At 47.2% G+C, this 12,121-nt stretch overlaps 1 protein-coding gene across 1 annotated transcript in view; it reads left to right on the top strand.

Moving 5' to 3' along the window:
- Window positions 1–471: 471 nt before the first annotated feature.
- FGF9 (fibroblast growth factor 9) overlaps window positions 472–12,121 on the top strand; it is a 31,191-nt gene continuing 19,541 nt past the window's right edge. Inside the window, exons 1-2 of the mRNA XM_005601094.4 lie at window positions 472–1,577; window positions 10,213–10,316. Of these exons, the coding sequence (XP_005601151.1) occupies window positions 1,301–1,577; window positions 10,213–10,316 (381 nt within the window). The 5' untranslated portion in view covers window positions 472–1,300. The remainder of the gene's footprint in view (window positions 1,578–10,212; window positions 10,317–12,121) is intronic.

Below are 12,121 nucleotides of genomic sequence, written 5' to 3' on the forward strand. Positions count from 1 at the left end.
CATCCACCCGTCTTACCTGCAATACAGCTTGCGCTTGTGTTTCGCAGAAGAATGAACGAGAAACTGCCATGTCCGTTCAAGCTCAGTAAATCAAACCCCCTTCCCTCCAGCTCTCTCAACTAAGTTTTATTTCCTAGCGCAATGCAACATGACAGAGTCCATGTGAAAACTAGTTTCCCAGTTTCAGTCTGAACCTCCATCAGTGTATCGAGCAAGGTTTTAGGTTACCAGCTTCAATTCCTCAGGGGAACCTGGCGTGTCAGGAGACTCAGGCTTTCCGCCTCCTGCTTCTCCCGGTACATCTTTCTTTGTAAAGCAGGGCTCCTGCGCCGTCCCCAGGAGGTCCCGCGCTCTGGCACGCCGCGCGGGGCCTGCCGCAGAGCGGCGCGGCCGGTCGGGCGGGCGCTAGGACCGCGGGGCGGCCGGGCGGCCGCGGCGCTACCTTAAACCCAGCCCAATGCCGCTGCCTGCGCCACTCTGCGCGCCGGCGGGGGCTGCGCAGGAGGAGCGCTCGCGGCCACGGCGCTCGGCGGCCGCGCGGCGACACCTGTTCGCGGCAGCCAGGGCGGCACGCGAGCTCCGGACGCCGCTCTCCTCGCTCGCCGCCCGATCTAAGCCAATGGACATCTGCCGGGCCTCTGGAGAATTCTGGATACTAGCTTTGGACGCCTAAAGTTTTTTTCTTCTTTTTGTTTTTAAATTAATATTATTATTATTTTTGGAGGGGGGACCGGGAGGGGAGATTGGTCGCCGCCGCCAACGTGAGATTTTTTTTTTTTCCCCTTGAAGGATTCATGCTGATGTCTGCAGAGTCGGTTAGAGTAAAAACAGCGCATGCCTTCCTGGAGTCAGGATCCGTAAATTCTGACGTAGCCCGTGCATCTTAAAAATCCCTATAATAACGCCTAGGCATTTAAGTTGCTATGGTCATTCTGATCTCAAACCAAATGGAGGAGCTACGAATTTTTTTTCCTTACTACGGTCGGATGGGATGAAGACCTTCCTGCCTGTTAAGAGCTGGGGATCTATCTATTGAGATACATAGATATGTTTATCAATATGTCAGTGTGTGAGTATAAAGTGGTGGTTTCTTAGACTATCGGTGGTTTGACCTTGAACCTGTGCCAGTGAAACAGCAGATTACTTTTATTTATGCATTTAATGGATTGAAGAAAAGAACCTTTTTTTCTCTCTCTGCCTCTGCAGTAAGGGAGGGGAGTTGGATATACCTCGCCTAATATCTCCTGGGTTGACACCATCATTATTGTTTATTCCTGTGCTCCGAAAGCCGAGTCTTCTGATGGCTCCCTTAGGTGAAGTTGGGAACTATTTCGGTGTGCAGGATGCGGTACCGTTTGGGAATGTGCCCGTGTTGCCGGTGGACAGCCCGGTTTTGTTAAGTGACCACCTGGGTCAGTCCGAAGCAGGGGGGCTTCCCAGGGGACCCGCGGTCACGGACTTGGATCATTTAAAGGGGATTCTCAGGCGGAGGCAGCTATACTGCAGGACTGGATTTCACTTAGAAATCTTCCCCAACGGTACTATCCAGGGAACCAGGAAAGACCACAGCCGATTCGGTAGGTATACCATTAACCCTTTAGTGTCCGTGCGATGACATGTTCGGATTCTAACTACCAAGAAGGCGGTGGCCGGGCGGGGGTGCGGGAGGCGATCTCTCCCTCTATCTCTCTCTGTCTTGCCAGCTCAAAAAAAAAAAAAAAAAAAGAAAAAAGAAAAAAAAAGCCTCCGGAATTGCAGATCTGCCGTTGGCACTGATGCAAGTCTACACTGAAAGGCCTTTTTTTTTTTTTTTTTTTTTTAAAGGAGGGCATAATTTATAAATATAACGCAAGTTCCTAGTTCTTATGCATCAGATACTCGGGAAGATCTGGTTTAGGAAGTTTCTTTTGAATGGACTGTTTCCACGAGTTTAAAGCTTTAATCGTTAACTACTGAGCACTTAAAAATGCATTTTCCTGATGGCAGTGATTATCGTCTTGTGCCTAACTGAAGTTTTTGCCCCTTCCCTCTTTCCTCTAGTAAGTTTACTGCTTGAATTGTAAATTCAGCGTATCGTTTTTTCCTGCCGCGAGGGTCTAAAAGCCCCGTGGGCGAAGGTCGCTGGTTTGTTCGGTTGGGAGGAGGAGTGAAAAAAGTCAGGTTTGAGTCTCTGTCAGCAGCAGGGGCAGAGACGCTGGGGGGAAAATGACTTGGGAAGGGGCAGAAGGCTCCCCAGGAGTTTGTCCTTGCAGCTATGAAGTTATCACCTATGCTCTGTAATCTCCATAGTGTACAGCCCTGTGTGGGTTTCCTGGGTGGCTCTCTTGGGTGAGTGTGTGCACGCGTGCAAAAGCTGCGAGCTAATTTTAAAGGGCATTCCGAGGATTTCATTTCCCGAGGAGGGTATTTGTGACTCAGCATTGAGCGTTGCAGACCCGAGGGCTGGCGACTGTCCACTTTAATGCCCGCTACCCTGAGCCCAACGGCACGAAGTCCGCGAGCACCGTCCCGATGGGGAGACTCGGGTTTCTTCCTTACTTGCAAAAAAAAAAAAAAAAAAAAAAAAAAAAAATTGCCAGTTTGGGCGACCAGACTGTTGGAAGGAGTTAACTTCTGAGTGAACCCACCTGACAATACTTAAACTGGGTCGTAAAAAACAAAGTCCTGTGGTGATTTTTCTTCCTCATGCTTTAATGCCAGATGTTGACCACAATCTAAACTATCTGTTTAGATTCGTGGGGCCGTAGATGATGCCAGAAGGTGAGGGAGATTCAGGCCTGAGATGGGGATGGTCCCCGATACACGAGGCCTTGCACCTACCAGTGTAAATATTTCTGGCTGTCTCCCTTCTCTGCTAAAAAAAAAAAAAAAAGGAAATAGCTGCTGCTCTTTGCTTTGCAATTATTCAGTTGAAACATAACTCCCCCTCGAGAAGTCATCGCAGCTCTGGTTGTGCAAAGCGAAGAAGAAACTTTGCTGGAAGTGCTGCCTCTCTGGCTGCTTTCAGGCTGCTACGGTGCCTGGCGTTCAGGTCCAGAAGCGCCGGCGGCGGGGCCGAGCCGTCCTCCCGCGCTCGCCGCCGGCAGGTGCCCGCTCGGCTGCCCGGGCCCCGCGGCGCGCTCGGCGGCCGCCCGGCCGGCTCCGCGCGGTCCTAAACGCGCTCGGTTTCCGGCTCCCTTTCCACCCGGCACGGATGCGCCCTTGGTGCTGCGGAGACTACTTGTGTCCCGAGGCGACGGGCAGGGGCTGACACTTTCTGGCCGTGTTTAGGGAATCAGATTTTTCTTGCCTAGTTTAGTCCCTTCTCTTTCTCTTTGTGTGCGAATGTGGGTCCAGCGGGGCTGAGAGCCGCCGCCCGGGGCAGTGCGGTCGTTTGCGGTGTGGGAACCGCTGGAGGCGCGCGCCGCAGCGGGAGAGTTCGTGGCAGGGACTGAGGACGGCTGGAGGTCGGACCGCTGACTTCCCCCGTCCCACCTCGGGCCCTTCTTCCCCTTTCTGAAGCAAGAGTCGGGTCTTGGAGAGTCGCTGGGCTCAGCGGTGCCCGGGAGGTGGGTCGGGGGCCCCCGGCCGGGCAAGGCCTGAGCCGCAGGGGAAGGGGTGGGGGACAAAGGGCCGCGGCGGTGGGCGGAGGGGGCGGCGTGTGCTATTGTTAACCGCTTTCCCGGAGCGAAGCTCGCGGCCCGCGGGCCCGCTTTCCTGCGCCCCGGCTTCGGCCCGGCCTCTCGGCCCGGGGGAGCCCGGCAGGGGCGCAGCGCCGCAGGGCCAGGGCCAGGGCCAGGGCCAGCTTCATTGTGTGAATTAGCCGAGCCCTGTCTTCGAGAGAGCACCTCAGAATCCCCGGTGTATCACGAGTGGACCCCGGCGTAGAGAGATATGGGATGTTCCAGTTGGGGCTCCTCCACGCCCGCCCCCATGGGCTTTTTTTTTTTCTTTTTTGATGCAGTCACCTTTAGGATAGGACGTTTGCTACACGCAGTCGAGTCATTAGAAATCCCGTAACTCTGCCACCAAGTAGAGCGAGGATGCAAGGATGGGATGGTGGGGACCATCAGGATGGGGAGAACCCGAGAGGCGCGTTCTGGGATCAGCGGACAAGGACTGCTGGTACAGCGGCTGAATAGAGACCATAAGACAAAAAAACCCTATAGACTTCGTCACCCCCCTCCCCCCAATCCTGGAGCTTGGAGAAAGGTGTCGCCAAGGAAGTGACATCTCTACTCCTTAGACTCGCCTGGCACTGTTGGCTGGGTTGGTGGGCAATGTTGGGTGGGAGGAGAGGGGAGCGGAAGCCCCGGTCCAGGTTGGGAGTAGGGGGCGCCAAGCCTCGAGCTCCAGGGTCGGCCAGGAGCCGGCCGCGGGGGAAGGGCGCGCCTGCGGCTCCGCTGTGTCACTCACCCTCGTTTGGATGAGCTGAGTGGGTGGCTGTGCGCAGTGGGGGTGGGGAAGGAGGGTGAGGCAGGAGGGTTATTTAAGTCTTTCATCCGGTTGCAGTGAGAAGCGGCCCCCGGGGTGACAGCAGTGCCGCGGTCTCCCGCTGCTACCGCTGCGGCAGGTCCCAATATTAGCAACCCCTGCAGCGCGATGCGTGTGCCGGGAGCCTCCTACCCTCGCTTTCCCTGCCCCGCCCGGCAGGAGGCCTGAGCGGCGGCGCTAGGACCCGGCGGCGCGCGGGGAGGGCGGAGGGCGGGGCGGGCGCGGGGCCGGGTCTGCGGCGGCGCGTCCCACCTGGGGCCCCGCCCCGCCCCCGCCCGCTGCCGGCGGCCGCCCCTCCTGCCCCGGCCGCCCCTCCTGCCCCGGCCCACCTCCCGGGGCTTCGCCTTCACCCGCTGTTTCCCTTCCGATTCTTTAGAAAACAGTAGCTTCGGGGGGGAGGGGTGCGTTTCCACCTTGATTAAAACTGAAGGTGCCTTTTCTACCTGAAATGAAACGGCGGAAGGAAACGTGCTGGAAAAATGATGTTTGCTAGCCCCATGTAACCGCAGGTGACTGCGGCTGCTGGCGAGCTTGGCGGTGACCCAGCAGCGGCAGTGCAGGGGACGTGGGGGCAGGGGAATCTTACTGTTGTCCCAGCAGGAGATGCGGCGGTGACAACTTAGGTGGGACCTTGAGGGAGCCCTTTGTTTTCCTTTGAGGGTGGTGGTGTGGAGATGGGGTTGAGCATGGAGAAAAGGAGCTAGGGGTTGTGTTACTTGGTAATGGGCCGGAGGAACGAGATGCTTCGTTTTCGTATATGTATTTTTCTCTTTAAAGCACTTGCTAGACGGGGCAAAGTGAGCAGAACCTCAACTGAGGAAATGGCAATGTAGAATAATAAAGAAGTGAGCATTGAGCCCTGTCTGCTCTTTCACTTGGCACAGGGAAGCCTGAGCGGGTTGACCCCTGGACTTCTTGGAAAGAGGGTCCCTTCTCCTGCTGTGCCCTTTAGCTTAGAGTGGTGGCTCTGAAAGGCGGGGGTCCTCAGGACCCCAGATGACCACCCAAACTGGGGCTGCTGGTTCAAAGGGGTCAGGGGTCAGGTGGAAGTTGTACTAGAGGGGAGAAACATGATAGTATTTTTTTTAAGGTTAAAAAAATCTTATATCGAGGGTTTTGCAATTTAAAAAATTCTGTTCTGTGTATCTGGCTGTTCACTATCTCACTACGGCAAAGACTACCTATTTAAGGAGCTGTTTTCAGGATTGGTTCACGTTCTTGAAAAATCGGTGGGGTTATAATTCCCATTCAGTCAGTCGTTTCCTAAGTGAACTCTGAGATTTGCTCGAGTTGCTACAGACTGGGCCTGACTTGGCCGCAGGCTCTGTGATGATTGATTTGGCAGCCCTGGTGTGGGATTTTCGGGGTGACCAGGGGTGTTAGTCTATTTTCGAAAGCCTCCTGTCGTGCCTCTCTCCACCGTCTGCGCACATTCTTGTCCTCTGAAGAATGCAGCTCTGTTGAGTGTTGGGGGCTTTTAGGCTAGAGGGTAGTTTAACGTGGGCCAGAGTGGAGCAGCTTCTGCCCAGCCTCCCATTTCCCATGACTGGCCTTGTGGCCTTGGAGGTGAGGCCCAATTCAGAGGGGTTCTTGGGAGCTGGGCCAGCTTTGGGTTTGGCTCATTTGACAGAGTTTTGGGGCTGACCACTAATACCTGGTAAGTCTGGAACAGGGAGGAAGGTCTGGTGTGGTCATTTTCTTGAAGTAGTCCTGGGAACTGACCTTGCCTCTTGCGGACCAGGGACGACATCGGAGCCCATTGGACCCCATCGGACCGCCTTGCAGCTCAGTGAACACACCCTCATTTGGAACTGCTGGCTCCATGAGAGGGAACAGCCAAATGCCACTCATCAGTGACCTGTGTTTCCCACGTCACTTCATCACTCGTTACTGTGGCCCTCTGAGTTGAAGATGTCTAAGTTATGTCTGCATAAGAGGAAAAACAGGCCACTATGATACACATGTGAAGGCGACAGTTTTAATTTTAGGCGCAGTCTCACCATTCCTTCCCACCCTCCCTTCTTTACTCCCTCCCTCCTTCCTTTCTTCTTGCTTCTCTTCCTTGCTCTTTCTTTCCCGTCCTCTCCTATTGACCATTAAACATTTAAATATGTCTGCACAGAAGTATTCTTCTGGGCTAGTATTGGTCCAGCGCCCCTCTGTGCTGCCCTACTCATGTAAACAGACATGTGGGGAGTGGGCCGCACTCAAATGAGTACAGTGGGAAGCACTTGCTTGGTGGCAGCTCAGGCCCAGAGAGAGGTTAGTTGACCTGTTGGGGTTATAGAGTTCGTTGTGGACACGGTGGTACCAGGAATGATAAGGATTCCAATGTGGACGGGGTGGGATCTTGTTGCCAGGTTGCCAGGTCTTTCTGACCTTACAGCACTGGCGCTCTGTATCTGGGGGAATGGCTGTGACTCAGACGTTCTGGTGTTCTGCTTGCCCTCAGATCACTGAGGTGGCCCCGGAAAAAGCTGGGCTGTTTTTTTGAGGTCTCTACTTTGCAAGGACCTGCAGAGAGATGGATGGTGGTCTGAGGTGATGAAATCTTTTCCACTGGGCTCACTATAGAGCTAGTTCCTTCGCATGTGGAGAGTCCCCTCGGAGACTTGTCTCAGGTATTCTTTCTTTCGAGAAACTTCCCCTGACTCCCGTCCCCAAGCCTGAGTGAGCAGCCCATCGGTGGGCTGACCATACTCTCAACATTTTCCTCTCACCGCATTCACCACATTGTTACTGCATTTATGTGTTTATATGTCCTTCCTCCCACTAAATGGTAAGCTCTTTGAGGGTATAGGGTCTAGGCTATATCTTATTCATCTTTATATACTCAACAAATGGCATGGTGCTTGGCTTTATAATAGTCATTTAATAAGTTTGTTGATTGAATAAGTCAATGCCTATGAATTACTTCTATCTTGTTGATGCCAGAAAAAGAAACAAGATGGATACCTTAATACTTTCATTTCCAGAATATATAATAATAATGTCAGAACTTAAGTCCTTTAATAGAAAAAGCTATGTGTTCTGTGTACACGAACCATTTGGGTAAACAGTCTGCATACCCACTGTCCTGCGTTCTGCGTGACAAGAAAGGCCAGTCCCAGTAGCTGACGTGTTCACTTCTTCTGCTCCTTCCAGTCCTGCCCACTGGGTCTGTGTGGATTCCAATTGAGTAGCACCTTCTAGGCGCTGGTGAGGGAATAACTATATGGAAATGGTACAGAAATCACGGGTACATGAAAAAAAGGTCAACCCAGCAATAAGATGTGCCTAATTGATAAGGGTGTCGGCTCTGGAGTCTGATTACTTGGGGCAAATTCTTTAACATCCTTACACTTTGATTTCCCCTTTTGTAGACTGGAGATTAAAATGCCTAGGGTTGTTCTGAGGATTGAATGAGAGAAGGCCTCTCATTTGGCACAGATGAAATGCTCACGTATTCTAGCTATTATGATTGTTGTTGTTGTTATTATTTTTGATGTTCTGCAGACCAGCCATTCAGAGATCACATATTCCCTGTTTTCTGTTGGGCTTGATGGGCAACGTTGGCTAATATTCATTATTAGTTCTCAGAGCTATCTCATGTTTTGAGAGAACAGAAAGGTCATCAAACAGCCTCCAAGAAGATGCAAGTGTCTTTTAGTTTTATGATTAAAGCTTTCCCCACTGTCTTGGTATATTAAATTAGTCAGACCTCAAAGGGGCAGAATATTTCCGTTCATTTTACAATGAAAATTGGACATTATGAATTCCTTACACTAATTTCAGGATAACTATGACCTATATTGTGATATGTTTTCAGGTAGCTAAGAAGAGATTCACGTGTATGTGACTCCTAATAGTAGTGAAATGCCACAATTTTAATCATAAGAGTCAGAAATAGCACAATGAGGGGGTAGCCAGGTGGCACAGTGGTTAAGTTCACAAGTTTTGCTTTGGAACCGGCCCGGGGTTCGCTGGTTCGGATCCTGGGTGCAGACATGGCACTGCTTGGCAAGCCATGCTGTGGTAGGTGTCCCACATATAAAGTAGAGGAAGATGGGCACGGATGTGAGCTCAGGGTCAGTCTTCCTCAGCAAAAAGAGGAGGATTGGCAGCAGATGTTAGCTCAGGGCTAATCTTCCTCAAAAAAAAAAAAAAAAAAAAAGAAATAGCACAATGAAATAAAATGATTGCATCAATAAGGCAGTGCATCTCATGTGAAATGAATGTCATGCAAGTATTGCCTTATTTATCTTTCCATTTGCTTTGTGAGTAGGGAAGGCTAGTAATAAACTAGCTTATTTTAAATGTATCTTCCATTATTGAGTCACGGATTAGCAGATCCAAAATGTAATTTGTAATTTCTCTTTATATTTTTTTCATACACTATTTCACATTCTGTTAAAATAAGTAGTTTTGCAGGTCCAGATAGAAATTCTGTAAACTGTAAGTATGAGATATTTGTTGTGTTTTGTGCTTATAGGAGAATTAGGAATACTCCTTTGTAAGGAATCTCTCTTTTTCACGTCGCCTTGGAACCGTTTGCTTTCTTCGATTTATGTGGTTCATGTCTTCTTTTGATTGCAGCACAGTCTATTTTGTGAGAGTTGCAAAATTAATTGTTTAAAAATCCACGTAAGTGCTTTTTCATTAGTCACATGGGACTGCCTATAGCACAGTGTTATCCGTAGTTTTTTCTAAACTCTTAAAGGTAAGTACATTTTTCAATATTTGAAGATATTTTTAAAACAAGAACTCAATATTTGGTATGCGTTAATGCAAGGTCTACACAAAGTGTAGCATTTTATAACAAAATTGAGAAAATGGCTAAGCACAGTAATATTAGCATTGTCCCGAATACACTGTGGGATAATCATGTTAAAACAACAACATAGTGAGAGAAATTGAAGCTGCTGTTGTGGGGCCATAAAATTCGGGATTTATGCCCAGCTTAGGTGTTGTTATTCTTGGTGAGTAAGAAAGGGAAAAGAAGGAAATAAAAGAAGATCATTACATTGATTTGATTTCGAACTATAGTATTCCTGGCCTATTTTAAATGAAGAGCATTTTTGGAACCAGCATTTTTTCCCCCAGAATATTATGTCATCTTAATTGTTCAGCTATCTCTTTGAGGCTTAGATAAGTACAGCAAAAATCAATACTTTGTTTCAGCAGAAATATCCGGGATATGTAGGCTGGTTTAGTTTTCCAGATGAGGCTCAATAAAGTGATGCAATAGAGAGCGGGATAATTTTCTGTATAAACCAATAAAGTCTTTGGTTATCACCTTATACTCTCGTTTTGAGGGAATTAAGACCATTCTCTGAATAGCATTTTTTTCCCTATTTATGCCCATGCACAAATACTTAATTTCACATTTATAAAGTGGAAATAAGTGTTTTTTCCCATAAACTATACTCTTTTAGGTTAATTAGGATATGTACATTGGTTTATCTATCATATCACTTCTTAGCATATCTATGTAAATACTAGCAATTTTATTTTTAAAATGTACTTGTTATGTGTCATGTTGATAAGTATTTTTGCATAATTATTATAAGATAGAATTTAGTTGAAAAATCAGTTCTTTTAGGCCGTGGTTTTAAGAGAAGACACTTGCTTAGTGAGTGTGAGATTGTGCACGTTGGGAGCTGGGCTCAGTGTCCTCTCAAAATGCCTGGGGATGCTGAGACTCTAAAGAGGTGCTCTGTGCTCTGACTTGTCTCCCGCCTTCTGCCGTTTGTCTCATAGGCATTCTGGAATTTATCAGTATAGCAGTGGGCCTGGTCAGCATTCGAGGCGTGGACAGCGGACTCTACCTCGGGATGAATGAGAAGGGGGAGCTGTATGGATCAGTAAGTACCGTGAGAGACGTTGCCCATCTTTATGTCTCACATTGGATTCGAACTGCATTTTCTCTAGATTATAAATAGCTAGAAGTGAAACTGAGTCTGTTTGCAAGGAGAGTGTAAGTTTTTCCTTTTTGAGGAAAACCATTTTGTTTTTATTAATAGATATCAGCCCTGGATCTTCACCAGACCAAAGTTTCTAAGACAATGCTTTATTTGTATACCAAACCATTTTCATTATCAAGTAAATAAAAAATTCGCAAGTGTGAAAAATCCCATCTTCTTGTATTGAATGGGAGTGATTTTCGAAATGAATTGAAATTATCTTCTTCCAAGTTTTGCCAAGCATTGTAATTAAAACTAGAAATAGACCATGCAGTGAGTGTGAACCCTTTTTCTGAGCTGCATACAATTTTCATTATGTGGAGAGAGAAGAGAGATGGAAATTGTCAGATATTCTTGTATATGAATAAGAATATAAAAATATTATAATTATTTGCAAGTATCATGGGTTTCTTTTTTCCTGTCTCACTTCCCGTCTCCACTGGGTTGTGTGTCCCTTGGGGGAGGCAGTGAAGAAAAATTTGCTGTAGCTTCCCAGCTGCCAGGCAGTGCTGTTGGTGCTCGGGACGGCAGTGAATGAGGCGAAGGCCCTGCTCTGGCTTGAGAAGAGGGGACTGAGTTTACATCTTTGTATCTCTTTACGTCTGCTAGCGTGGTTTCTAAGCCACGGTGCGTGGTACACAGTAGGAACATTTTTGCTAAACGTATGAGTATGAAAAATAGGTTATTAGTTACTCTACACTAAGTTGAATTTTTAGTAAAAAACTTGTAGTGAAATCAGTCTTAGTTTTTCATTGCCATTGTTGGTAGTCAAATGAGAATTTAATCCACGTTATCTGGAATATGAGAACTTTGATTAGACTCTACAAAAAGTTGGACGTTAAAGGAAGCTCAGAATGGAAAAAGTTCTGGAGTCCTGTCGACAGAAATGAAAGGTATTTTCATATAGAATCAGGAGAAATTGTTTCTAGTTATATTCCTTTCCTATCCATATACTAGTAAATACATATGTGTGTGCACACCCACACATGTGCAATGGTTGGAAGTAGTATCACACTTTTACTCAAAAACTCCAAATGACAATAAATTATGGCCTGTGTAATTTGAATATAGCACATACCACTTTTAATGACACACGGATGATTTTTCTGCCTTGGTTAAATTTGAATCTGGATGGGTTGATTTTGTTAGCTATTTAATTCTTTTTTTAAAAAGTGCTTCCTTGAGAGAAATTATTTTAAAATATGTTTTTAAACATAAGACTGAGTTTAGCCTTTTAAACATACTTCTTGGTTTAGGTAAAGTTATTTACTTTCTAAATTATCTTTGTCAACACTTTTAAGTGCAAAGATACAAGATGTAAGGAAGCTTTAAAATTTTTAAAGTATAAAGTGATGTTCTTTTGTCACTCCAATTTTTTTTTCACTTTCAGGTGTATAATGTGGATTTAATTAAGTCGGTCACAATTGAACTCAATAAAATGCTTTTTGTGTGTAGGACACAATCTGACCTTTAGTGGGAGAGACTATAGTTTATCACAATGGTCTCTAAACTTTTTTTATCACGTACCGTCACACCAAAAACTTTTTTTTTGAGTGTGGATCTCAGTAATGCCTATTAAATTATTTTAAAATTGTATATATAGAATATAGTTCATACATGTTATTTTATTTTATAGAACATGTATTAAGGTACAAATTTTTAAAGGATGTGATGAATGAGTAAATACAAGCAGAGGCCATGCTGCT

This window comes from Equus caballus, chromosome 17 (genome assembly GCF_041296265.1).
Source record: "Equus caballus isolate H_3958 breed thoroughbred chromosome 17, TB-T2T, whole genome shotgun sequence".
NCBI lineage: Eukaryota > Metazoa > Chordata > Mammalia > Perissodactyla > Equidae > Equus > Equus caballus.